Consider the following 27,697-nt stretch of genomic DNA (forward strand, 5'->3'; position numbering starts at 1 on the left):
TCTTTGGATTAAGAGAAAGATTACCTTTTGTGCAGGGATAATGGGGTTAAAAGTCTAGTAAAAAACATATTTAACCAGTTTTCCCAATTTTGTTTTTTATTTTTCCCTCTTCTCTGCAGTTTCGTGCCTTAGCGCCAATGTACTATCGCGGCTCGGCTGCAGCTATAATTGTTTATGATATCACAAAAGAAGTAAGACTTATATACCGTTTTCTTTAGACTATTTTGAAAACTCTGTTTTGGTTGCTTATATCTCCAGTTGCTTTCCTCCTCTGTGTTACAGGAGACATTTTCAACATTAAAGAATTGGGTAAAAGAGCTTCGACAGCACGGCCCACCCAATATTGTAGTTGCCATTGCAGGAAATAAGTGTGATCTTATCGACGTAAGGTAAGTTATTAGAACAGGAGATTACAGGGCTGATTATGTGTTCCTTTTCTTACAGAGCAATAGCCAATATAAGACTCTTGCTTTTATTTTATCTCTGACATTGAAAAATTCCTTTCTCTTGTTTGGTTGGAGTCCTGAAGTTTCAAACTAAAATTTAAGAGTTCAGACATTTGGAGCTAATTAGATTATGTATCGAGACAGGTGTGTAATATATTTAAACGTCATTTGCATCATACTTGACATTATCTGGGATTAGTGTAGCCCTCAGCTCTCATGACATAGGATACCTGAATGGGGAAGGATATTTTAAGGAAAGCAAGTTTATTGGCAACTTCTCTGGACCACTTCCACGATTCCCCAAGCAAGGGCTCTACTTTGAGGGGAAAAGAAACCCTGGTGATTCTCTGGCCATTCCATTGGATGCATTGCTAGTAGTCCCGAGTTCTATTCTGTTCTGTTCTGTTTTCTTTAACCGTAGAAGTGGTGTAATTGGGAGGACCACGGTGTCAGGGCTCATTCACCAGCCATTCGTGACATCCTTTATCATCATAAATCTGGTTAATTACTGGGTAGGTGGGGATCACATTAAGCTCTTGATGGGCAGAATTTCTGATTTGCAATTCGTTGCCTTCCAGAGAGGTCATGGAGAGAGATGCTAAGGACTACGCCGACTCCATCCATGCAATTTTTGTAGAGACCAGCGCAAAAAACGCGATAAACATAAACGAACTCTTTATAGAAATTAGTGAGTATCTCTGTGCCTTACGGGTTTCCTCTGTGCAGAGCAACTTAAAACAGAATTATCTTGCCGAGTAGAATTTTCTCCTTACGTAGAGTGGTCTAGTCTCTGATACTGTTCTCAGTGGAATGAGATTTGAGAATTTAAGAGTGACGGTGGGTTTTCATATCATGCTGTAAGTGCTGGAGAGCTGCTGCCTGATGACTATAGCCCTTCTAGAAAGAATGTTGCTACTGAGTAAAGAGTGTGCAGGGCCTAGAGGTCCTAGAAGCTGTCATCTCTCCCTCTTTCTCTCTTTAAATGTGTTTCAGTTAGTTGTCCAGAGTCATTGAGAATGAACAAAATAAATAAAGGGAAATGAAATGCGTGTGTAATTCCACTATAAGAAAGCCCTCAAAAATTAATACTAGGCACTCGCTAGTGAAACGTAAGACCACTTTTTCCCACCCCTCCTCTTTCCCTTTCCAGAAGTGTTAATAGGATGACACTAGATAGGAGAGAGGCTGCTGCATACCTTTGGGATCCTCTACAGATTGTATCTGTTTATTCATTTCATTCAAATTCATCAGTATATTCGTTGAGAACTGTTCCAGGCTCGGGGGAGGCAGCGGCGAACAAGATGGGGTCTGCCCCTGCTGTCCTGGGGTGCACGTTCCACTGTGGGAGAGACAGTGAACACACAAATAAGTGAGGTCCTTTCAGATGATGAGCAGCGATAGGGAGAAAATAACACAGGATGAAGTGAAAGAGTTTTCCGCAAGTGGTCGGGGAAGGCTTCTCTGAGGAGGTGATACTGAAGCTGAGACCTGACAGAGCAGGTGTGCAGAGCCCTGGGGTTCATGTTAACTGAACAGGTCAGACTTCCCTTTGGAGGACAGGAGAAAGCCAGCAAAGCACAGTGAACTTATTCATTAAGATCCATCCTTTGGGGGAGGTCTGAGAGAAGTGGAAGGGCCCTTGGCCAACATGTAGAGGAGGAGCCACCGGGGCCAGGCAGGGACGGCCCAACAGAGGAGCAGGCCTGGGGCAAGTGCTGAGACCTGGGGGGCTGCAGAAAGCCCTGGTGACCCTGACAGCTTGCAAGGGCAGGCCCAGCTCCAGGAGGTGGACCGCACTGGGATTTAGGCCCTTGGCTGCTCAATTGTTGGGGTTATTTTCGGTGTTATCGTTTTTTGATGTTTTTAGTTTGTTCCGAGAACCAGAGATCTGAATTTTATGTAACATGTCACACTCTTTAGATCTGGCCACTTATTCAGATATTTTCAGAACACTGTGCAGGCCTGCCGGGCCCGTCTGCTCCCCGGGACGTGGCTGGTAGAGGCTGGTGTGCAAGCTCTAGTCCAGCCCCTTCCTTCCAGCGTTGAAGAGTCGCGATATTTATCGTTTTCCTAGATTGTAAATAGCAGTTACCCAGATGCATTCTTGAAAGGCAGCGTGAAGCCAGTCGGGAATTTTTCACAGTTCAAGCTAAAATATCTAAGTGTGTGGTGTCATGAGTGCTAAAATTATCACTATTTCTTTATAAAGTATTCTTTACTCCAGCAGTATTAAAGAACAGGAAGGTGGTGAATTATACCAATAATGAGAATTCCTGTCTAAAACCAGCCTGTACATACTCATCTTAACTGTGAAAAGTAAAAGACACACGCTCAAAAGATTAGAAAAATTTAAGGAGATGTAAATTGAGTTTATTATTTACTGGGCTGTTGTAAAATTGCATTAGCACAGTGCCTGGTTTGCTAGCTTTTTATTAAAGTCTAATATACATGCTGAGAAGTGCTCATATCAGAAGTATAAAGCTCCAGGCATGATCACGGACTGTGTAGACTCCTGTAATCGGCACTCACTTCAAGACCCAGCAGCGTCCCAGCAGCCTTCCTCCCCCACTCCCCACCCGGGGAGGCACCATCCTGACCACTAACTCTTCTTGTTTTGCCTGTTTTTATATTTTATGCTTTTTAAAACATGCTGGGTTTACTCTCTTGTGTCTGGCGTCTTTAGCTCTACGTCACATTTGGTAGATTCGTGCGCAGTTCATCCTCATCGACATAGAGTGTGTGTGCCAGGGCGGGCGCGGCGAGGAATACCCACAGTGTGGATGGGCGTTTGGGTAGTTATGTCCAGTTTCGAGCTATGACAAGTAGAACCTCTGTGAACATTCTGCTTCATGTCCAACGTGTACACGACAGGTACACATTTTTCTTGGGTCTGTTTATACCCAGGAGAAGGATGGCTGAGTCTTCAGGTATGTGTGCATTGAGCACAAGTTTACTGTCAAACGGTCTTCAGGGTGGTTATATTAGCACGGACACCAGTGGGGTCTGCGAACCCCAGTCACTCCGACGCGGAGGGGCAGGGTAGTGACCTGCACCTATGGCAGTGAATGAAGTCGAGCACCTTTCCGATGTCTGTTTACATTTTTATGATATCTAGATATCCTCTTTTGTGTAGTTTTGCCTATTTTCCTGTTGGGTTTATCTGCCTTTATCTTAGTGTTTATAGTTTATTTTGACTATGAGTCCGTTGTTGATTATGTCTATTAGAGAGATGCACTGTGTGCCTTGGCTTTCATTTTTTTTAATTAATTTGTTTGTTTATTTATGGCTGTGTTGGGTCTTTATTGCTGCGCACAGGCTTTCTCTAGTTGCAGCAAACGGGGGCTACTGTTCGTTGCGGTGTGCGGGCTTCTCATTGCAGTGGCTTCTCTTGTTGCGGAGCACGGGCTCTAGGCGCGCAGGCTTCAGTAGTTGTGGCTCGGGGGCTCTAGAGTGCAGGCTCAGTAGTTGTGGCGCATGGGCTTTGTTGCTCCGCGGCATGTGGGATCTTCCCAGACCGGGGCTCGAACCCGTGTCCCCTGCACTGGCAGGCAGATTCTTAACCACTGCGCCACCAGGAAAGTCCATTGACTTTCATCTTTGAATCAACTGCTTTAGTAAATTGGAGCTTTTAATCTTAATGTAATCCCATTTATCCTTATTCTCCCTTATGGTTAGCATTTTGGGGCTCCTGTTTAGGAAATCCTTGCCTGTCCTCAGGTCACGAAGGCGTTCTCCTCTGCATTCTCCTAAAGATGTTTCAGAGACGAGACGGCCCTGCGGTACCAGCTGCGTCCTCAGAGACGGCCCTGCGGTACCAGCTGTGTCCTCAGAGACGGCCCTGCGGTACCAGCTGCGTCCTCAGAGACGGCCCTGCGGTACCAGCTGCGTCCTCAGAGACGGCCCTGCGGTACCAGCTGCGTCCTCAGAGACGGCCCTGCGGTACCAGCTGCGTCCTCAGAGACGGCCCTGCGGTACCAGCTGCGTCCTCAGAGACGGCCCTGCGGTACCAGCTGTGTCCTCAGAGACGGCCCTGCGGTACCAGCTGTGTCCTCGGTGTCCGTTTATTCAGAGACGGCCCTGCGGTACCAGCTGCGTCCTCAGAGACGGCCCTGCGGTACCAGCTGTGTCCTCAGAGACGGCCCTGCGGTACCAGCTGTGTCCTCAGAGACGGCCCTGCGGTACCAGCTGTGTCCTCAGAGACGGCCCTGCGGTACCAGCTGCGTCCTCAGAGACGGCCCTGCGGTACCAGCTGTGTCCTCAGAGACGGCCCTGCGGTACCAGCTGTGTCCTCAGAGACGGCCCTGCGGTACCAGCTGTGTCCTCAGAGACGGCCCTGCGGTACCAGCTGCGTCCTCAGAGACGGCCCTGCGGTACCAGCTGCGTCCTCGGTGTCCGTTTATTCAGAGACGGCCCTGCGGTACCAGCTGCGTCCTCGGTGTCCGTTTATTCAGAGACGGCCCTGCGGTACCAGCTGCGTCCTCGGTGTCCGTTTATTCAGAGACGGCCCTGCGGTACCAGCTGCGTCCTCGGTGTCCGTTTATTCAGAGACGGCCCTGCGGTACCAGCTGCGTCCTCGGTGTCCGTTTATTCAGAGACGGCCCTGCGGTACCAGCTGCGTCCTCGGTGTCCGTTTATTCAGAGACGGCCCTGCGGTACCAGCTGCGTCCTCGGTGTCCGTTTATTCAGAGACGGCCCTGCGGTACCAGCTGTGTCCTCGGTGTCCGTTTACTGAGAGATGAGGAGTGACGAGAAGAGTCAGTGAAGCTTTTAAATAAATTTGCATTGTATTCACTGCACTGCATATAGGCGTTTGAAAGTGCTTGTAGGACATACTGGAGGATGCTTCCTAGCCATGAGGGCACCATGCTGTGTTCTGCCCTCTCCCTCCCCAACCCCTGATTTGCAGGCTGCTGGATGTGCCAGAGGCTTCAGGTTGGGCACCCGAGGACCTGAGAGCCGGCAGATTCCCACTCAGCCTCATTAATGCCGGAGATGCAGGTGTCAGTTCGTTCATGTTTGCAGAATACCTCAGTGCCAGGTGCTATGCTAAATAGATACTGGAAACATAAAGCTGGAGATCTCTTCCCTTGAAGAGCTTTGGGCCTCATTAGAGGGAGCTAATGGAGATGGTTGCGTAAACAAATGTGTAGTACCGTGCTTCTGGCTCCTGACTTGATTTTAGCATCTGAGATATTGGACAGAGTTAGGAAGTGGGAGGGTTTCAGGAAAGCCTTTGTACAGGAAGCAGCCCTTGAGTTATCAGTGAGGCAGGTGGATGGGTGATTTAAGGCTTCTCTCGAAATTGACGTTATGATTCACAGAGCAGTAAAGTGAAACCTGTTCATTCTCATGCATTGTTGGTAGGAGAATAAAGTGGCACAGCCTCTTCAGAGAGCAATTTGGCAGCATCTGTCAAAGTTGAAATTGCACGTCCTTCTTGCATTTGTGCTAGATAGACACTGGGAATACAGTGTCAGTGTCAGATAAATACCCAGGAGTAGAATCGCGTGACCCGGCTCTTCCACGCCTGTTAATTTATCCCACACGTGCACTCATGGGTTTACAAACACAGTCTTTGCATTGTTTTTAAAAACATCAAAATATTGGAAACAGACTTAAAGATCTATCAATAGGGGATAAAGAACGGTACATCCATACAATGCGGTATCACAGAGCTATTTAAAAGAACGCTCTGGTGGAACAATCCCCAGGATATATTACGTGAAACAGTATTTGCTCCTGCCCTGGTTTTAAGAGCGTGTGTGTACTGTGCATGTCTGCGCACCTGTCTCTGGAAGGTGGCCTCTGCCACGAGACAGAGGGACAGGCACGTTCTGATGCAGTTTTTTTAACATGTAATTTTTTTAGTTAAAAAAAATTTGTACTAAATGCCATGTGATACCCTTCTTTGGACCCTGGAACAGAAACAGGACATTAGTGGGAAAACTGATGGCATCTGACAAAAGTCTGGGGTTGTGATGTTCCAGTGTCGAGTTCTTCATTTTGCCAAATCCCATGGTAATACTATAAGATACCAAAATCAGGGGAAACTGGGTGAGGGGGATACAGCAGTGCTCTGTGTTATCTTTGCAGCTTTTCTGTAAATCTAAAAGTCTTCCAAAATTAGAAGTTGTTTCAACTTTTTAAATTTTAATGAAACCTGTCAAATTGCATCTGCAAAATCGTTGTGTCTGAGAATGAACAGATTGAGAATGTGAAAGCTCATTCCCTTCCCTCCTGTCCTCTTGGTTCAGGTCGAAGAATTCCATCCACTGACGCCAACCCGCCTTCCGGTGGAAAGGGCTTCAAACTCCGAAGACAGCCTTCGGAGCCGAAACGGAGCTGCTGCTGACTGAGCCTCGGCCTCCAGGCTCAACGGTGAAGTAGGTGGTCCTGAAAGTTAGCGGGAGGGCTGGAGCCCTGTCGCCAGGGGTCGCCTCGCCGGTCTTTTATCTTCTTCGGGCAACAAGGATTCACAGGAATTGACCGGTTCTGTTTCCTCTTTGGAGACTGCAGCAATAATATTTCAGTCTGTGGACTTCTCTTCTGTAAAGAATCTCTGGTGTACAAAGGGACTACATCATAGGCTTTTGACCTTGCTGAGAAGGAGTGTATAATTGTATGGATGGTAGGACTAAATTGTTGAGTAGTTTTGTAATCAAGAGTTTATGTAACATTTGTAAAGGGAAAATTAGCACTTTTGTGGTTCTTAAGGGAAGAAAAAGACCTTGTGGAGATTATCATTTCCTTGGTTTCCCATTGGTACCCATGATACCATTTCCTTGGTGGCATTTAGAACGTGGTCGGTTATCATGAATGGAGGGATGGCAGTTCTTATTATTTGAAGCTAAAATGGGTTATTTATAAGGGCTGATGGAGATGGTTTCACCCCTGCCGTCTCTAAAGCACTTTGCATTGGGTACATCAGCCCAGGACATGCACAGTAAACTCACAGCAGCAGGTGCATGCCTCACCCTGGGTTTGCATGTGCCACCAGGCACATTTTTGGCACCTTTGTAAGGAAGTTGTCGCGATCAAGTTGGCGGTGGTAGGGAAGCTGCCTGGGATAAATTGAATTGCAGGTGATTAGACTGACTAGCAGTGGTTTACAAAGAGAAGAAGAGAGAAAGTAAAGAAAGTGGTGTAAATGCTGTCAATTTTTTATTTAACCGAGATATTTTGGTGGAGGAGACAATGATCTGTTGCTTAGCATATGTAAAGTTGTAGTCTATATTTACGAGACCATTGCTTACAGATTATAAATTATGTAAATACATTAACAAATTCTGTGTTTAATTCAACACTCCATTTACCCTCGCACTGTGCCCGCCCATTTCGCAGCCTGTGCACAGGAGGCTCCTTGAAGCACGTTGACGTGGTGCAAAAGCTTAGAGCGCGTGGCTTGTGATCGGTCAGGATTTCTCTGCCTTCCCTTCCCGCCACCCCCGCCCCTCCAGTCCCATCTGGAAATCATTGTGAAGACTATGCCACTTTGACAAGCCTGACTAGCCCTTCCTAGCTTCGGGGCAAAAGGTTAAGGTCTCGAGCTCTCCACATTTACCTACCTGGTCTTGGGGGTAAGTTTCTTTTAGCTTTTACAGCGACCTCAGGCCAACTGTTTTGAGAGAGTTTTCCTTGTTAACAATTTAGCCTGTCTTTCCGTTTCCCTTGTTTTCCCCTGCCTCTGTTAGTGGTTAAAGCTCTTTTCCCTCAGGGAGCCTACTGAGGTTTTTAATGTAATCTAAAAATAAAGCACTGAAGTGAAGTTGGTGAAAATTTGTTCCTGGTCTAATTTGGCACCCTTCCAACCTGAGTATTGTAAGGGAAGGAAATGTACAAGATTAAATAGGAAATGAAACAGTTTGAATTTCAAACTAAATTGTGCTTTCAGAGCTATCCTTAAACTGAACAGTTGAAACTTTTAAAACTAATGGTTATTTCTTTGTGCCCCCCACTTGATACGCTTAGATTGTAATGGGAAAATTATAACTCAGATTAAGTAAAAAACGATTCCCTTTCCCCTGGTGTATGTCTTAAGCATTTGGAATTGCTTATTCTCTTATTGAAATCATATAGAAGGAACCTTGGTAGTGAAAATTCTAATGTTTTGTTTAAAATAGGTGTGGACTCTGTGCCCCTGCAGCATCTAGCTTCCTTCCCAACGTGAAATTAGCAAGCTTTCAGAGAGAAGGCCTGACTCCAAGAGCTGGGCTCTTTACACCTGAAGGTGGTTTGGCTTTGTTTCATATACTTCCAAATGGATGGGGCCATCAGGCCACTGCCCTGGTTTGTCCCTAACATTCCCACTGCTGGGCCTCTATCTCCATGACAACAACATAAAAGAAAGGTTGCTGGATTCACGGAGAGGCGACGCGTGTGTGGCCCTTTCCCTCTTTTTTCACCAAAAGATGACACGAATCTGTGACCTTCACGTGTTTTCAACCAAAGCTGTCAGTCAGCGTGGATGATTTCATGATGTCCGGGTGCACAGGGAAAGGCAAAGTGCCTCGGTGCCTCTCTTATTGGTAAGGCCTCCGAATGCCTCTCATCCTATTGTGTCATTTACTGCACGGAGCCCAGAACGGTCCGTCCTTCAGCCCTCCGCAGCCGCTTTCTCATCCTGGTTTCTCGTTCTCTGTCCCATGTGTTCCTCATGCGTTTCAGGGCCTCTCTTGCTCTCATTTTCCTCAGTCCGTCTCAGAAATTGCCATGGCTGTTTCTCATGTGGTATCTTTTTAATGCTTAACAATAACAACTACACATTGCTTTCTCAGAATTCAGAATTCATACTCGATGAAAACAGGGGGAAAATGTTTTCAGTTATCTTGTTTGCTTCTCAAATGCAAAGATGAATATTAAAGTCAGAAACAGTGTTTTATTTTGAGCCCACTTTGGATTATTCACCTGACTAAAGAGTGATCTAGTACACGTTTTATATATTCTTTATTCTTATTTCTTATTATGAGAAAATGCTAGATTGTAAAAGAATTGAGACATAGCCCATCTATAAAACTCTTCTTTTGGTTCTCTCATGATGCAGGGCCATCTTTAAAAACTTTGGGGACTGAAAAGAGAAAAAGCATTAATTAGCTGCAAGTGTATATTGATTCCTCTCAGAGAAATGGAAATCAGCTCTTTGCAGGTGTCCAATCTTAGTAACCATTGGTCTTAAGAACTCTCCTTTCACACAAGTGTTTTTCTGATTCTGTGATAACTCATTAACTGTCATTTGGTGATTAAAAGAACATAAAGTATGAGTATGATTAAGTGTCCTTCATTTTAAACTCTCTTTAAGAAGTGATTAGGGAGAAGTGCCTATCACAGGCCTTTCTGGTTCCAAATGAAACCTCCATCACCTGCTTTTCAACCACAGGCCACGTTCTACACATAGCAAAGGAAAGGTTTGATTCCTTTAGAATAACACACTTCCTGGTCGCCTGTGTGTGATTTTGTTTGAGGTGCCTGCCTCCCGTTGTACACAGGCTTCCTGGATTCCTCCCCACATCTGAAAGGACTGACGCTCCTCTGTTGGAGGCCCAACCTCCTCTAAGTGGGCTGGTGTCCTTCTTGAGGTTATCGGGTTTTATTATTTCTAAATATATAAAAAGGGAAAGAAAACCACATTTAATTTCAGAACTTCTCTTTACGTTTTGTGTTTATTTCTTTTCTATTCTCAAGAAGGAAAATAGGTCTAGGAGACCTTATAAATTAAACTCTGGGAGATAGAATAATGAAAATATCTTCAGATGACTATTCCATGGCTTTCCTGGAGGCGTCAAACCAGCGTACCTGTACTGTTATGGCGTTGTGTTAAAATGGGCAGATTTAATTCAGTCTACACTGCACTCATTGGCATGTCAGCCTCAGAGCTTGAAAAGGCATTTGTTCACTGTTTCATGCATCTTTTTACAGGCTGAGAGTAAGCTGCAAAAGAGGTTGTATAAATTCTTACAAGCATTTTTTCACTTGTTTTTTTCAGAACACGCTGAGAAAGTGATTCATGGCCCCTTAGTGTGTAAGAAAATACACGCACAGTGTGTTATGTATATGACAGACGAGCCCCCTACACATTCGGATGTCTTTGCAAGAAGCTATATAAGTAATGAGAAAATCCTTTCCTTCTGGGGAAAAGTTATTAGAATCCACTTAACTCTGATCTATACTAGGTACCTGCTGTAGAACATCTGGGGGAGAAATGACAGCCCACAGACTCAGGCTGGCTCTTCTCTCTCAACTCATTCGGCTGCAAGTGTTCCTCCTGTCTCTGTAATGAAAGTTAAACAACAGTGATAAGCTAGAGAGTGGAAACCTGTAAAAATTCTTCATTATTTAAATTTGTTTTAAAGGGACTATAGCAGCATGACTTGTTTGACTACAAGAGATCGTCTACCTCTTAACAGTTAATATTTTTTAAAAGAAGAAGCTAAATGTACCTTCACGGGTCAGGCTGTGACTATATATATACCTGCCCTCAGTTAGCTTGGTCCATCAAAAATTTTTAAATGATTCAAGGTAATGTTTAGGAGATGTGTTTCAACTCCTGTGGTACTATGATTCAAACAAACAAACAACAACAAAAAAAACAGTCCAAGCAACAGATTTATCCAGGAGATAAACATGATACTGTATAGTTTTAGCAAAGGGAGGTGGAGGTGGAATTTAGCCTTGGACTGAAAGAAGTGACCTCTGCCCATTTCTCTTGCTTGTCTTGACTTCCAGTAATAGAAATCCAGGCAATGTGGTTATCCGGTTTTCATGAAATATTAATGGAATTCTGGGGCATTTGTCCTGTTTTATGTGCAAATGAAAGTCTAAAAAAAAATTAGGAGGGTATTACCTTTTTCAGGAGCCTCCACTTTTTCAGTCCAAGAGAATGATAAGTGAGCCACCTGTTATTGATGAAGTTTCATTAGGCATAATGAAGAAAGAGAATAAATAGAACCAAGAATCTCCATCTTTCTCAGTTTGTCCTTCGGGATTCTCCTAGCATGTAAGGAAAATGATTTACTTCCCAAATCTAGAAGGACTTCCAGTGGCATAGATCAACTTTGATTTTTGGTCTGTACCATCAGAAATAACTAATATCTGTGTTCTTTCCTCTTAGAGTATAATCAGTTCCAGATAGGCTAGAATTGTGGCTTTCAAACAAAAGATTCAGGAGTTTAATAAAAAGAAAAATCTGAAATCTTCCATCTTTTCCTTTCACTATCTTGAACATTTTAGATAGATGGTAAGATTAGGATGTGTCGTCAGTAGATACGAGAATTAAAACCATGGAGTCTTAAAAAATTAAACAGAAATTTTAAAAAACTCATGGCCAGTTCATTTTCAGATCGGTGTGCATGGTCCTGGCAGCCGGTGCCTCATCAAAATGCTTCATAATTGAAACAAACAAACTTCTGGGTAGCCTTCCACGAACAGGAATTCAAGTGCCAGGAATTCAGCCAGTTAATGGGAAATCCTCAGATAGGAATGATTTTTTGAAAGAGCCTTCTGTAATTGGCAGTTTTAAACTGTAGACCTTAATCATCTCCTTTGCAATCCTACAAAAGAAACAGAATGCTCCGGGTTTGATGCAACTTCTTGATTCAGGAACTTCTTCGTGTTTCCAGAAGCAAATTGTTTAAAGCGGTGCTTCAGAGGAAATCATCTTTAAAACAGCATTTCACACACAGGGCTGACAGTCTTTACTCAGAATTGCAGTTTATCCAAGAAACTCCCCGTCTTATGTCACGGAGAAAAGCCGAGCACCCCTTCTTCGCCTGGGCAAGCCCAGCGCCCAGTGAGCACCAGCTAGAGTGGGACAGGCCCGGGGGCGAGGTGGAGCACGCCCCCTCCCACTTCAGGAATCGTCAGCACCCAGCAGCGTGTGACGTCAGTTGGAGCTTAACCCTTAATTCATCGTTATTAATTTTTTCATGAAATTTATACTTGAATAATCAGTTTCACCCACTGGAAAATGTTGAAAGTGGGGCTTAAACTTGTGTACCTCCGCTGACCCTGCCTATGCGGTTATTACCTAGTCTAGGAAACTTTCTTAGTGTGGGTCATGCACGTGCTGTGCAAGCGGCTGGTCGATTCAGTGTGGGGACAGTTAGCAGCAGCTGGCTAGTCAGAGCGACTGATGGGCGGCTGTCCTTTAAACCATTTGTTGTATCGTGTAGACGGAGCTTTATTGCCCTGGAAAAGATTTTTTTTTTTTTTTTTTTACTCTCATCCAGCCTCTCAGTCTTTCCATCATCTCACTTTATGAGTCACTCACATGATTGTCAATCATGCCTCTGACCTTCTTAAGAACGGACGTCTTGCCTTCTCTGCGATCGAAGCCGACTTCTTGGCCTTATTTCTCTCCTTCTCATTTTGCTGCGGGCTCTCCCTTAAAGACGCAGGGCTCCAGCCGCCTCCTCAGCACGTGTGACATGCCTTCCCGCACCGCCTTACCTGGTCGCAGCAGTAAAGTTTGCCCACCACATCCAACAGGGGAAGCAGTAGGCAACCTGTACTGTCAGATAACACAAAGGCTAATTTTAGGGGAAGAAGTCCAATATTTCCAGCGAGGAAAAGGGCAGTACTAGCTTACAGCGGCAACATGACTGCGGAACGAAATGTTTCTTACCGCGGGCGATGAGGCAGTTTAAGTGTCAGCACCTCGCTTAGTTTGTAGTAGAACATTTGTTAAAGTATGTAAAACCCCAAGTCTAAAGTCTTGGAGAGAAACGGCTGTGGAGGTGAGCCTAGACATTAAAAAAAAAAAAAAAAAAAAAAGCTAAGCCGTTGTACCAGCAATTCTTATTTCTCCTAAGAATGTCATGCCTTTTCAAGACCTGATGCAAGGAGTAAGATATTTGTGCCTTTCTATAATAGCGTCTATTATGAAAAAAATCAAGTTGCTTACAGTTTAGGCCGCCTTGTTGCACTACAAATAGCCCAAATTTGTAGCCGTGGCTTCTCTGCATGACGCATCGCTTGATTACCTGTGATGAAATATTGTAATGATGGTTTGCCAAGCTTATATGGATGTTTGAAGACTTTATTTTTGCAGTCTTAACCTTGGGCTGGACCTAAGTCTATATATAAACTGTATGATGTCTGTACTGTTTGTAGATGCTGATGAAAGAAAACTTGATCTTTTGATTTTTGTTGTAAGATTTTTCTTTTTACATTTAGGCTGGTAGTAGATAGTTTGCAATGGTGGTTGATTTGGCATACTTTTAAACTATATTGTTTTAGCTTGAATATTCTGTACTAAACTTTTATAGAGTCTAACATGCTAAGTCACTACAAAATTTGTTGTATTGTAAGGAGAGTGTAAACATTTTGTTAATAAAAATGCTATGTTTCCAGATATATGTATTTGCCTTTCAAGTGGTTTTTCTTTGTGATAGTCTTTTTTTTTTTTTTTTTTTTTTTTTTTTTGCGGTACCCGGGCCTCTCACTGTTGTGGCCTCTCCCGCTGCGGAGCACAGGCTCCAGACGCGCAGGCTTAGCGGCCATGGCTCACGGGCCCAGCCGCTCCGCGGCATGTGGGATCTTCCCGGACCGGGGCACGAACCCGTGTCCCCTGCATCAGCAGGTGGACTTTCAACCACTGCGCCACCAGGGAAGCCCTGTGATAGTCTTCATCACACGTTTGTCTTAACCAAATCTCCCGGAGTCATTTTAAAATGATTTTTGAAAACTGGAATGCCAGAACTTTGATAGCTGTAGTGTCTGGTGAGCAGCGCGGTATTTGTATCCATCAGTCCAGCTCCCAGCATCTCTCTCTTAGACAGCTCCTTCCTGTCCGTGTCCTTGCAGAGCTCAGATGGGGTACGATGATGGAGGCAGGCCTGCAAAGCCTCCAGCGAGCGTTTGAAGGGAATGCTGCTTCCCAACCTCGTGAGCAAAAAGTTTCACACCATCTTCTGTTATCTGCTGGACTTCGTCAGCGATGCCAGCATTTCCATTCAGTGTGGACTTCAGCCCTGGACGCCCTCAGTCCGTGCATTGCCCACAGAAGCACAGCTTCACACACTCGTTTTCTCTTTGATATCCCTCTACGAGAGAAGCACAGTTGTCTATATGCCATGGTTGTGTTGACAGGACAGATGTGTTCTAACGAGGGAACCAGAGAGAGCAGCGAAGCCAGGAGATGGACAGACTTGGGTTTGAGCTTCAGCTTAGCCCCTTTCTAGGCCGGGTGGCCTTAGAGTTGTTAACCTCTCTGAGTTTCAGGGCCTTCATCTGTAAAATGGGAAGATAATAGAGCACCAACCACATGTGGCTGTTCGGGGGAGATACCTACATACCTGGCATTCAGCACAACATTGACAAAGAGTAAGTGCTCGCATATAATTTGTTTTTAAAGCCATCTCCCTGATAATCTTTATCTGTTTCAGTTAAAATAACTATTTGTCATTAGTTTGGTTTTTTGTTTGTTGCCATTTTTTTTTTTGAAATGTAACATACAGAAAGTTCCATAAATCTTGTATACACCTCAGTACATTTTCACAAAGGAGACATACCCACGTAACTACCCCTCAGCTCAAACAGCAGGACACCATCACATCCCAGAAGCTCCACCTTGTGCCTCTCTGGAGGAGATTAATTTTGAACTTTACCATACATACCATTTGGAACCATAGTGTATGTACTCCTGGGTCTGGCCTCTTTCATTCAACATGGGCTGTAGTATCCACATCATTCTCACTGCGCTCTCGTATTCGACTGTGTGAATAAACTACTGTTTATCCATTCTGCATTGATAAGCGTCGGGTTGTCTCCGGATTTTTGCCATTACGAATGTACCACAACATTCTTACACGTGTCTTTGGTGCCCGTATACAGATTTCTGCTGGACATATACCAGGGAGTGGAGTTACTGAGTCATGGGAGAGAGCTATATTTGTAGATTGGTTTATTCATTTTTGCTTCAGTAGATGCAGTTTTCCTAACGTGGCATATCACTAGAACTCCCACCCACAGCATATAAGAATTGCAGTTGCGCAGCATCCTTGCCAACACGTGATATATTATTCTCCCTTTTAGCTGTTCTTGCAGGGTGTAGTGGTATCATACGGTGGAATTTGCATTTTCCTATTCAGTGTGTTTTTTAGTCCATATCCCCCAGTGTTACAGTACATACACCCACAGCTAGAGCTGCGTGTGTGGGGAGATGAAGGAGGATGATGCGAGGTATGGCGGGGACCCCCAAACCCAGCGTCAACTCCCAGGTCCTTTATCTGGCTACTGGAGAAGATAGACCAGAAAAGGCCATAGATGAAGTTGAAAGGTGAACCAAAACGTTGCGGGGGGTGGGGAGCGGGGGGGGAATGTTTGCCGCATATATGATGGAATGGATTACTATCTAAGTCTGCTAAGAGTGTCCAGAAAACAGAAAGAACCACCCTCAAAAAAGGAAATAAAAGGACCCATTACATGAAAAGACAACTCACAAGAAAGAAAATACACATAACAAATTAACAGGTTAAAGAGGATAAACTACCCTAATGCACATCCAAACCAGTGAACTACTCTTTGACCTGTTGGTGAGAGGGAAGCACACCAAGCCCTCAGTGGGGGGGACCCCTCCCTTGGTCCCCATCTAAAGGCATCACCGCCTGAAGGTACTGTAGAAGGATTCACACAAAGAATAGTCTTTGCAGCCTTGCTTATAAAACTTCTGGAAAAGGAGCATAAAGGAAACAAAACTGTCACATACAAATTAACATGGAAAGGTGTGCCCGATATATTGTTGAGTGAAAAAGAAGATCAGGGTGTGTGTAGAGTATGAGTCTATTTGTATAAAACAAATTATGCACATACACACATTTATATGTGTGCATGCTTGCAAAATCTCCTCCCTGAGGAGAGAGGCTTGGTTACAGAGCTGTTAACTTTTTTTCACTTTCTGCTTTATCTGTACTTCTATAGTTTTAAAACTTTTTTACTGCGTGTTAGGTGTGGATTTTTTCTTATTAAAAAAAAAATCATGGGGACTTCCCTGGTGGTGCAGTGGTGAAGATTCCATGCTCCCAATGCAGGGGGCCAAGGTTCGATCCCTGGTCCAGGAGCTAGATCCCACATGCATGCCACAACTAAGAGTTCGCATGCCACAACTAAGGAGCCCGCCTGCCACAACTAAGACCCGACACAACCAAATAAATAAATAAATAAATATTCTTTTTGAAAAGTCATGAACTCCTGCACCCTAATTCACTCTTCAGATTCTTCATGAAAACTGGCTCAATACATACACTGAAGTTGCATTGGTCTTATTTTTCCTTTTTAAAACACACACACAGGGACTTACCTGATGGCGCAGTGGTTAAGAATCCGCCTGCCAATGCAGGGGACACGGGTTCGAGCCCTGGTCCGGGAAGATCCCACATGCCGTGAAGCTACTAAGCCCGTGTGCCACAACTACTGAGCCTGCGCTCTAGAGTCTGCGAGCCACAACTACGGAGCCCATGCGCCGCAACTACTGAAGCCCGCGCGGCTGGAGCCCGTGCTCCACAACAAGAGAAGCCACGGCAATGAGAAGCCCATGCACCGCAACAAAGAGTAGCCCCCACTCGCTGCAACTAGACAAAGCCCGTGTGCAGCAACGAAGACCCAATGCAGTCAAAAATAAATAAATTAAATTAAAATAAATTGTAAAAAAATAAAATAAAACACACACACACACTCCTTCAATTTGGTTAGTAAAAAGCTTAGAGCCGGATTGGGGCAAGTGTTTAGAAGTTTACAGTCCACATTTATCCTGATATCTTTTCAAGCTGCCCTAAATCCACCTAGAAGAAAGGGTGGTGGGGAGAGTATAAATAAATATATGTTAAGAAAAAGAATATTAGACCTGTCAAAATAGTACCATTACAGAAGCCAGTCTCATTTATAGATGCCAAGAAAAAGAGAAGACTGTCAAAAGGGAAGAAACAAATTAGCACACACCCGAAACAAACAGGGATGTTTTAAATGCAGACACAAAACAACTGGGCTTTATTTTTCCACAAGCAACTGGCTTTTGCCTTACAGCGTATAAGAACTAAAGTATGGACCCAGGTTTCTAAGCAACCTTAATGTTTATTGCAGATTTTTTTTCCCCTTTAGAACTTAAGAACTAGATTTCCATTAAGATGGCATATTATAAAAATAAAATGCAAAGCCTTTAAAATTTTCCAGTTGTCTGGCTTATAATAACACTAGCCAAAAACACGATTCTCCACTGAAAATGTCAGTGTTGGTTGGGAAGTCAAGCATCGTCAGCCTTCTAGGATTTACCAAGAGTATTAAATTATCAGTTCTCTTTATACCCTTTCTGAGAGACTGCTGGAGATTGTAAGGGAGAAGAAAGGAAGAAGAGACTTCACAGCTAACACCTTGTCAAAATGAATCACTGTGTTAGTAATGATTTTAATCAGACCTCCGGTCACTTAGATTTTTTATTTTCAGTGTAACCTTTCAGCATCTTGCAGGAAACAATGTAAGAACGCAGAGATCACCTTTTAAGATGTGTTCATAAAGCTGATGTATATAACCACAGGTATCACTGTTAAAGGGGTGGGAAACAGGACAAGAGGGTCAGAATTCTCTTTCTTAATACACAGTGCAGAATATTATCACCTTCAGGCCCCTGTTAAATAAAATATATGGAAAACATGATGGGAACGCTACCAAGGCTCCACTCCATTAGAGGAAGGTCACTTTGAAGAAGAAAATTGTAGGCTTGTGAGTGTAAGTGTGAGGTTAAATACACAGTGTTAGGGCACAGAGCCCATACCCATGGTGTACTGTCATCAACATTAGAATTTCAGTCAGCTGCTCCAGCGATGGCGTCAGGTCACATCTTCTTTGCTTATAAATGGAACGCATCATAGTTTTTGAAAAAAGTGAAAAAAAACAAGGAAAAAAACAGATGCTACAGCAATGACATAGGAGATCTTTACCACCAGGGTGATATGAGGTCTGAATCACCGTTTATGAATACACGGGGCCATCAAATCGTAAAAGATCCCACTAAGAATGTTTTGCTTGAATGTTTTAAATTTTATCTCTATGCTTTTTATGTCCAATGTGATAACCTCATGTTAGAGAAGTAGGATCTCCGTGGGTTTTCTTTCCCTGGTTTTAAATTACTTCTCCCCAAACGCATCTCCTTCTGAACGTAATAGGAGACGGGAACATGGGTAGATAAGCGGCAGGTTTTATAAATGGGCTGTTAAGGGCCTCGCGGTGCCGGAAGGACAGCCTCCTGTGGTACAAATATGGAGATGATTATCGTGTGAAACAAATCACCACCACCACCACCACCCCAAAAAAAAACCTCAGCCACCTTGAGTGGAAGACCGACCTGGAAAGGCTCCTTGGCATTAGCCGGATTAAAATGATGTGCAGGCTTAAGGGATCCGGTAATCTTGAAGAGATGTGGTAAAATTACATTTACTTGGGCTCTTCTCTAAACTGAATGACTCCAGGCTCATTTTTCGAAGGGGGCTCTAAGGCCAACCAGAAGACATTTAGTATTTTGCCGGCTCAGTGACTACTTAAACTTTGGCTACCTCCTCTGCAAGTCAACGTGTGGTTTTATTTGCTCAATGATAATGATGCCGACTTCATGGGGCTACTGTGAATAGCTAATGATGGCAAGCCGTCAAGCTCTATAAATCAACATTATTAAGCGCGCCAATAATAAACATACAAATTCCATTGTTAGCCCTAGCATCCTACAGCCTGTTACAAAACCACACACATTGAGTACCTGCTTTTCTTCACCAGGGTTCCTTTGGGGACTTCTTTCTTGTTTCTGTATCACAAGCTAAAAAATATAAGAGTTTGTCTTTGTTTTTCATAATGCTGTAGTTTGAATAAAAATACACCCACACATGCCTGAGAGTACACACACAAACACAGAACGAAGCAAAGGCAATGACTTAAATTGCAAAGTACCATGAGAAAAAGACAAAAGATGTCTTGCAGCCGCAGCAGCAGAATAGCGCAGAATGAGAAGGATTTGCACCGGAGAACTCTGAGGCTTGGGGTGGGGCGGTAGGGGATGGACAAGAACAGCTGAAGGGGCAGAGTGCCTGTGCCCATGGGCACTGCTGCCTACAGCCGTGGCGAGACAAATGCCACCCCTTCCCCTCCCAGGTACCAGCTTTCAGAGGCTGATCCATCATCATTTATCACTTGTATCGTCAAATGTTAAAACACTCCTGCCACCGCAAAGACCTACGTCTCAGACACGGAGAAATAAATAGATGAAAGATCACGACAGGGTTTTACGACCCCTGTCACACACCATGCGTTATCACAACACAAATACGTTAGGACCTCACGAGGGAATTAATCTTCTGAGAGATAAAGCTGGTTCTTTGTGATACCTTTCCCGTGGCAGGAAATAACTGCAGGTATCTACTACATGCCCCTTTTTCTAATTGCTACGAATGAAGAATCGTTTGCTTTTATTGAACAAAAGGTGGGGGGATGGGGGATGCCTTCACCAAGTTACAAACCGATAATGAAGGGCAGTTTTTAATGCTGTTTCCTGGGTGTGCCGTATTTGGGGTGAGAGGGATTTACCTATGCGATGAACTCATTTCCTTCACAATGTGCCAAAAAGCTCACCCTGCAATAAGTAAAATCTCCAGGAACAGAACAGCTCCCAAGCCCACACAGCATACAAGCCTCCCAGACACAACACAAGAGACCGGGAGAGCTGTCTGCAATGCCACCCTCGTGGTCATAGCTAATATTTTATTGAGGAATTACTATGTGCCAGGCACAGGGCACTAAGAACTTTACTTGCATTCATTCATTGCATCCTCCCCAAACCTTAGAGAGGGAAACTTTGATTATTCCCCACGTTACAGATGAGGCGTGGGCAGGGAAGGAAAAGCAGCTCCTGGCAGCCGGGAGCTGGCCTGGCACTCACAGCTGGTCCTGATGTCCTCTCTCCTGTTGAACGGAATTCCACAGGGCCCCAGCATCCCACAGGGCCACTCCGTGACCAGGGTGGGTCGAGACAATAACAAGACCCCTCCGTCATCCTTCTGAGCCCAGACGAAACAAGGACGTTGTCCAAACCCCCCAAACTGACCTCTCCCAGCTAATCCGAGTGATCGGTAGGCTACTGCTTTACCAGTTGGTTACAGCTGTAAGCTGCCTCTGGTCTGCCCTCCCTTGCATCTAACCCAGAGTGAAACACTCCCTCAACTCGCTCGCTCCGGGTATTCTGAGCTACCTCCTCTGCACTGCAGTGAGCAATGACGCCCCCTCAGTCCGCTGCAGCTGTGTCCTGGGGCATTGCCCACAGCTTAGGAACCTGCCGGGGGCGGGGGTGGGGGGGGTCACACACCTAGTACATCTCAGAGCTGCTAAACTGGTCTGTGGCCCAGGCAGCAGCCTCCACCACCCAGATAGGGTCAGCAAGGCCTTTCCCAGCGTGAGATGATGGGGTCTGCTGCAGCTGTCTGGATTTCCTGAGAACGCTGCATTTGCTTTACACAGTGTGATCACTTGTTTTTGTTTCCCCGCGCCCAGACAGAAATGCAAAGTCGTGACAGTCACTTGCAAATCTGTGGCCCTAAGCATCCCTGGGAGCAGGACACAGGAACATGGAAGTGGAGAAAGCAAACCTTAAAACACCTCCGCCGCAACACCTGTCCCTCCTTCCCTCTCACCAGTGCTCTCTCCTGCCAACCCCTCCCTCCCTCCAACCCTGGGCCCTCCCGGGCCCTGCTGGGCGGGCTCTGCCACTGAGTTCTGGGGGGTCGTGTCGCAGGGGACTCCTCTTCTTCTGAGCCTGGTGTCTGGGGCTGCAGCAAGGCGTCTATTCTCACAGGGCCCTGGGGGTGGCCAGTGGGTCAGAAAGACAGCAGACGTGGGGGGACTCGAAGCTGCATTCGCAGAGCAATGAGAGTTTTTAATCAGATCAGTAAAAGCTGCCGTTTTCTATTGATGGCTTCCTTCACTGGTGGCTTTTTTTTTTTTTTAATGTACTAATGTCATCTATTTGGGGTGGCCTGGGAAAGAGGCCCATAGAGATGACCTGGAGGGTCCAACACCTCCAGCCCCCTGCCACCCCATGGCGGGGCCACTGGAGGCTCTGTCTTGCTTGGCTTTGTCTCTGGCTGGGCCTGGACGAGGGGTCTGCGTGTCTTTTGTCCCTCGGTCCCCACGCTCGGGTGGTGTGCCCCCTCCGTGAGGGAAGGCCGCTCACACGGTGGAAAATCACTCGGGCTTGGGGAAAAGCGAGGTTTGCAAATTACACACACACACACACACACACACACACACACACACACACACAAACTTGCAAACGCACAAATGGAGGTGTCCCCTGAACACCCCCCGACAAGCTGGAAATGATCTATGGGGCCGCTATCAGCTCTCCCCACAAGGAGAGCAGGCTTACCCCATCTCATCAAACAGGCATCACGTAGCACCTCTCCTCACACTGCCGGGGGGGGGGGGGGGGGGGGGGTGGCGGATCAGGGAGGTAAATATGCCTTCCTAACCCCTAAGGAGCTTGGAATCTAATTATCTCCTAGAGATCCTTTGGGGATCTGCTTAATAAATCAATACCAATGATTTGTAATTAGAATATCAATTATTTGTATGCAAATGTGGCCTTCTGGGTGCTTGGGGATGAGGCCTAAGGATGGAAAAGACTCTCCCCAGCCCACCTTCAAATTCTTAATTACATTATTTCGTTCATTCATCAGACATGTATTGAGCGCAGAGATGGGGACCACAAATCCATCCCCCCGCAGGTCGCTCCCAGTCAGGAATGACGAACCAAGGGAGCTCAGGGCAGCAGGGAGAGCTTGCTCCTGGGCGGGGAAGGGAGAAAGCATCCGTCTCCTTCCCCTGAGCAGGGAGCCCTTCCCGAGCCCTCCTGCCTGAGCCTGGAGGGCCCCCCTCTTTGGACAAGGGTTAGGCCACCTTGGGCCACACGAGTGCACCCCTGTTTGCAAAGAAGTGGGGTGGCTCTGAGTCCATGACCCTCCACCTCCATCTGGGCCGGTTTGGAGCTGCTGGGTCCATGTGGGTTTTAACACAGCGTATGTGTGAGTTGGTCCTGAAATTTCAATACCTGGTGACCCTGGGTCTTCTTCCCTCCCTCCCTCCCTCCTCTACTGATTGCTGTGCTTGGAGGCTTCGCTAGGAGCTCACATCCAGCGGGATCCTCATGAAGCTTGTGTCCTAGTGGGGAGAGGGGCCGCATATAAATAGATCAGTAATTCCACGTTGACAAGTGCCGGGAAGGAACAGCCTGGCTTAGAAGCTGGCGTCAGGGAAGCCTCACAGAGCAGGCTTCTCAGGCGGGTGTCCCGTCCAGCTCACACCCACCTGCCTTTGGGCCTCCAGCGCCCACCACTCCCCTCCCGAGGTTCGTTTTCGCCTGTGTGCACACGTCTCCACATGTGACCGGGACCTAGCCCAGTGCTCCGTGCGCAGCAGGCCGTCAGGAAGTGGTCGAATGACGGTGACGGTGTCAGGTGGCCCTGGGAAGGCCCCCGCAGGAGAGGGAACAGCCAGTGGGAAGGGCCTTGGGCAGGGCCACGGGATTCTGTGGTCGTCCCCCAGTCCCTCACTGTGGCCTCCACTTCTGAGAAACGCACCCCACCCTCACCCCTGTGGTCCCTTTCATCCACGTCCGTGTCCTCCAGGTCCAGTTTCTCACTCCTCTTGGGAGAGTGTTTAAACCTCCCTGTGCCTTGGTTCCCTCAGCTTCAAACTGGAGAAAGTGATGTTTTCACTCATGGTCTTGAGAATGTAGGAGAAACCCGTGCCTCTCAGGATGGCGCCAGTCATGTGGCACTTGGTCCTCGGAGGCTACAGTTGATGGTGACATCACCCCATCCCCCAGCCGGCTTCCAGAGCATCTCTGTGAAAAATAAACTGGCTAAATGCAGTGTGGCATCCTGGGCTGGATCCGGTAAAACGACATTTGTGGAAACACTGGTGACGTCCAAAAACAGCCTGGAGTTTACAATGATAAACGTTCCAGTGTTGCCACCACAGTTGTGTAAAAGGATGTAAAATGATAACATTGGGAAAACTGGGTAAGGAGCAGACAAATCTCTTTGTACCACTTTTGCAACTTCTCAGTAAGTCTAAAATTGTTGCAAAATTAAAAGTGTACTTAAAAACAATACATTTTACTTTTTGTTTTTGCTTTGAGCATTTTATTTATTTTTAAGGCTTTCTAACTATTGGAATGGTTTTATTTATGTATTTATTTTATTAAAGTATAGCTGTGCTACACAGTAGGTCCTTGTTGTTTATCTATTTTACGTATAGTGGTGTGCATATGTTAATCCCAAACTCCTAAGTTATCCCTCCCCCCTTCTCCTTTGGTAACCATAAGTTTGTTTTCTATGTCTGTGGGTCTCTTTCTGAAAAACAATGCGTTTTATATGTATAACTGAATCACTTTGCTGTACACCTGAAACGTAAATCAACTATACTTCAATTAAAAATAAATAAGTAAAACAATACATTTAAAAAACAAAAATGAAAAAAAATTTAACAAAATGAAACAAACCAACAAAACAAAGAACCAATGCATTTGGTCATGTTACTCATCTGGATAGGACATCCTCTAGGATAGCCAAGGGTGACACCTAGACTCTATAGCACAACAGAAGGCCCATCACCCTGGCCCTTGCTGGTATGCTTCTCAGTGCTTTGGTCTCCTCGTCTGTAAAGTGGGGCTAGATCACCCTCTTGACATGGTGATGATTAAACAAGTTAACATAAACAAAGCACTTGGTGCAGTATCTGGCCCACACGTACACACTCAATACATGGGAAGTAGAGGTCCATGGGAGAAGAAGGTCGAAGATGCTATGTTGCTGGCTTTGAAGATGGAGGAAGGGGCAAGAAGCCAAGGTCTGTGGCCAACCTCCAGGAGCTGGAAAAGGCAAGGAGCCTGCAGATGGAGCGCAGATGGATTTTAGCCTCGTAAGACCCATTTCAAACTGCTGACCTCCAGAACTGTAAGATAATAAATGTGTGCTTTTTAAAAAATTATTATTTTTTAAATTAATTTATCTATCTATCTATTTTGGCTGTGCCAGGTCTTCACTGTAGCATGTTTAGTTGCGGCATGTGGGATCTTTAGTTGTGGCATGCGGACTTCTTAGTTGCGGCACTCAGACTCTTAGTTGCGGCACGCATGTGGGATCTAGTTCCCCAACCAGGGATCGAACCCAGGCCCCCTTCATTGGAAGCGCAGAGTCTTACCCACTGGGCAACCAGGGAAGTCCCGTGTGCTGTTTTAAGCCACACTTTTGTGGTCATTTGTTACAGCACTATAGGAAACAAATACATATGCTAACCTACTGCCTGACACAGAGCAGGAACTAAATAAATTTGAGAAAGTTGTATTACTCCTTGCCTTTCCCCAGATAGGCCCTGGCAGGCCGTGTACCCCAGGGCCTTTGCATTTGCTATTCCTCTACTTGGAGAACTCTTCCTTCTCTTTTCTGTCTGGCAAGATCTTTCCTACTGTTTCCCCAAGATTATTCTCTAATACCCTATGAGCTTTTAAGTTTTCTCCCAGTCCCCAGAGTAAAGTTCATTGTCTCTTGGTATCTTTCTTCTCGACTCCCCTCACTAGACAGTAAGGTCCTTTGTAGCCAAGGTTAAATCTATCCACTGCAGGATGCTGATGCAGTGGATCCTGGGAAATGCTGCTTGGATGAGTGAATGAATGAAAGAGAGAACGAGTGAGTGACTGACTGAGGCCAGGAAGGATGGGTGGGATTTGGACAGCCAGGGGTGGCGGCATTTCCGAAGCAGGAAAGGGGGTGAGACACCAGTTCGACAAAGCCACCCATTTCTTCAATGTGCTTCAACCTTACGCTTTCTGGTTATCAAAGAATTTGAGGGTCAGAGAGCAACAGTAACTGATTGCACTATAGAGAATGCCAATTTAGGTGTTTGAAAATCCAATAATAATATTTTAAATAAACTTTTAAATTTAGGATAGATTTGGAGCTACAAAAAATTTGCAAAGCCCGGGGGGAGGGATAAAATAGGGATTTGGGATTAACGTACACATACTACTGTATATAAAATAGATAACCAACAAGGACCTACTGCAGAGCACAGGGAACTCTATTCAATATCTTAAAATAACCTATAAGGGAAAAGAATCTAAAAAAGAATATGTATACGTATAACTGAATCACTTTGCCCTATACCTGAAACTAACACAACATTGTAAATCAACCATATTTCAATAAAAATTCTTTTTAAAAGAAAAGTTGCAAAGATAGTAAAGAGAGTGTGTATGTGCCCAGCACCCAGCCTCCTCTATCTCTAACGTCTTCCGTGTGATACGTTTGTCACAACTAATGAACCACTATTCATGTGATGACCATGTTACTGTTAACTGAAGTCCATATTTTATACAGATTTCCTTGGTTTTCCCTGATGCCCCTTTTCTGTTCCAAGACCCCACCTAGGACACCACGTGACATTTAATCATCACATCTCCTGAGGCTTCTCTGGGCTGTGACAGTTTCTAAGACTTTCCTTGTTTTTGATGACCTTGACAGTTTCAGGAGTGCTGCTCAGGTATTTTGTAGGACGTCCCTCAGTTTGGGTTTTTCCAATGTTTTCCTTGTGATTAGACTGGAACTGTGGGCTTCTGGGGGGGGGGAATACCACAGAGGTGAATTGCCCTTCTCATCACATCGTATCAAGGGTCCTTGCTCCCACCATGACTCATCATTGATCACCCAGCTGGGGTACCATTTGCCAGGTCTCTCTTCATAGAGTCACTATTTCCCTACTTTCCATCTTGTACTCTTTGGAAAGAAGTCACTAAACATAGCCATCACTCAGGGGGTGGGGGGTTATGTCCCACCTCTTTGAGGGAGGAAAAGCTAACATAAATTATTTGGAATTCTTCTGTCTTTTCTACTCTATTTACTCAATAAATGATTCGTATCAGTATGGACTCATGGGTATTTATTTTACTCTTCAGGTTATAATCCAATACTATGCTATTGATCGCTGTTGCTTAAACTGTTCCATTGGGAACTCTTTCACTGGCTCCTGTGTCCCTTTGACATACCACCTAGTTTTGTCTTTTGAGCACTTCCTTATTTCCAGGCACTCTAAGATGCTCCAGGCCCATTTCATATGTTCCATGCTCCCTTCTTAGAATCAGCCATTTTTCTGTGGCATCCTGGTTCCATTTATTGGGAATGATATTAGAAACTGAGATCTGAGAGCTGGATGCAATGAAAATATTTTAACATGATAAAATAGATAAACGACAAGGACCTACTGTGTGGCACAGGTAAATATATATATGTGTGTGTATATATATATATTATATATGTATATTTATATATATATTATATATATAAAACTGAATCACTTTGCCATACACCAGAAACTAACACAACATTGTAAATCAACTATACTTCAACAAAAAGTTGTTTGTTTTGGAAAAACAAGATAAGAAAGTATTTTAACATGAAAACTCTCTGCATGAGACTCCTATTTCTGTCAGTATGGAGGAGGATTGGATATTCTGCGTGACCCTCCCAATCAAAACAACTCGTGTTCTAAGAGCATCGAGCAGCTGGAACCAGGGGTGCTGTGATGCCAAAAAAGAAAAGGAGAATGAAACCTTCGTTGAGAAGCCGAGTCCTGGAGCTGGGTTCTGTCCTGGAAAACTGAAGTTGTGAGCATGATTTTCTCAGTCTTTTGGGTTTCATAGGATGAAAGACAAAGTTCAGGGCCCACCCCAGGTGGGAAGTCTAGCAGCGGCCTTCAATGTACAGTCAGCTGAAAATACTGCCCCCAGCTCCAAAGGGAAGGGAAAAGGCCATTTCCTCCGAGACTCATGAAAATAGGGCAACCTTCCAAAGGTTTGAGGTTACCCTGGCTGGTGCCCATCCCTGCCGCCTACCTGGCAGAAGACTGGATATTCCACAAACGGAGCAATGATGTTTCCTGCCCCATGTGCTCTACTAGGACCTTGCCACACCCCCATCTGGAAGTAGAGTCTCTGTCCCCTCCCTTTGAACCTGGACAGGCCTCTTGACTGCCTGGAAGGATAGAATGCAGTGCATAAGTGGCCCTGGGTGACTTCTGACACCAGTTTACAAAAGGTGACACAGCCTCTACCTGGCTCACCTGTTCTCTGTTTCTCTCTCCCTCTCTCAGTGTAACTGAGCAGGACCCTATGGGGCCTTCCCAGACCAGGATCTGACCCTCTGCTCCCTGCCATGCCCTCCACCTGCCTT

General features: G+C 45.2%; 1 protein-coding gene across 4 annotated transcripts in view; it reads left to right on the forward strand.

The window, feature by feature from the left end:
* Nucleotides 1-13,211, forward strand: part of RAB22A (RAB22A, member RAS oncogene family) — a 53,230-nt gene extending 40,019 nt beyond the window's left edge. For all 4 annotated transcript variants that reach the window (XM_022597445.3, XM_089897104.1, XM_089897105.1 and 1 more), the window contains 4 exons: nucleotides 120-191; nucleotides 283-389; nucleotides 1,025-1,134; nucleotides 6,701-13,211. In XM_022597445.3, coding sequence (XP_022453153.1) covers nucleotides 120-191; nucleotides 283-389; nucleotides 1,025-1,134; nucleotides 6,701-6,798 — 387 coding nt within the window. In that variant the 3' untranslated portion in view covers nucleotides 6,799-13,211. The remainder of the gene's footprint in view (nucleotides 1-119; nucleotides 192-282; nucleotides 390-1,024; nucleotides 1,135-6,700) is intronic.
* Nucleotides 13,212-27,697: the final 14,486 nt, after the last annotated feature.

The sequence above is a fragment of the Delphinapterus leucas genome, chromosome 15 (assembly GCF_059928025.1).
Source record: "Delphinapterus leucas isolate spDelLeu-1000000601 "Yukka" chromosome 15, BTC_Dleu_Yukka2, whole genome shotgun sequence".
NCBI classification, from domain to species: Eukaryota; Metazoa; Chordata; class Mammalia; order Artiodactyla; family Monodontidae; genus Delphinapterus; species Delphinapterus leucas.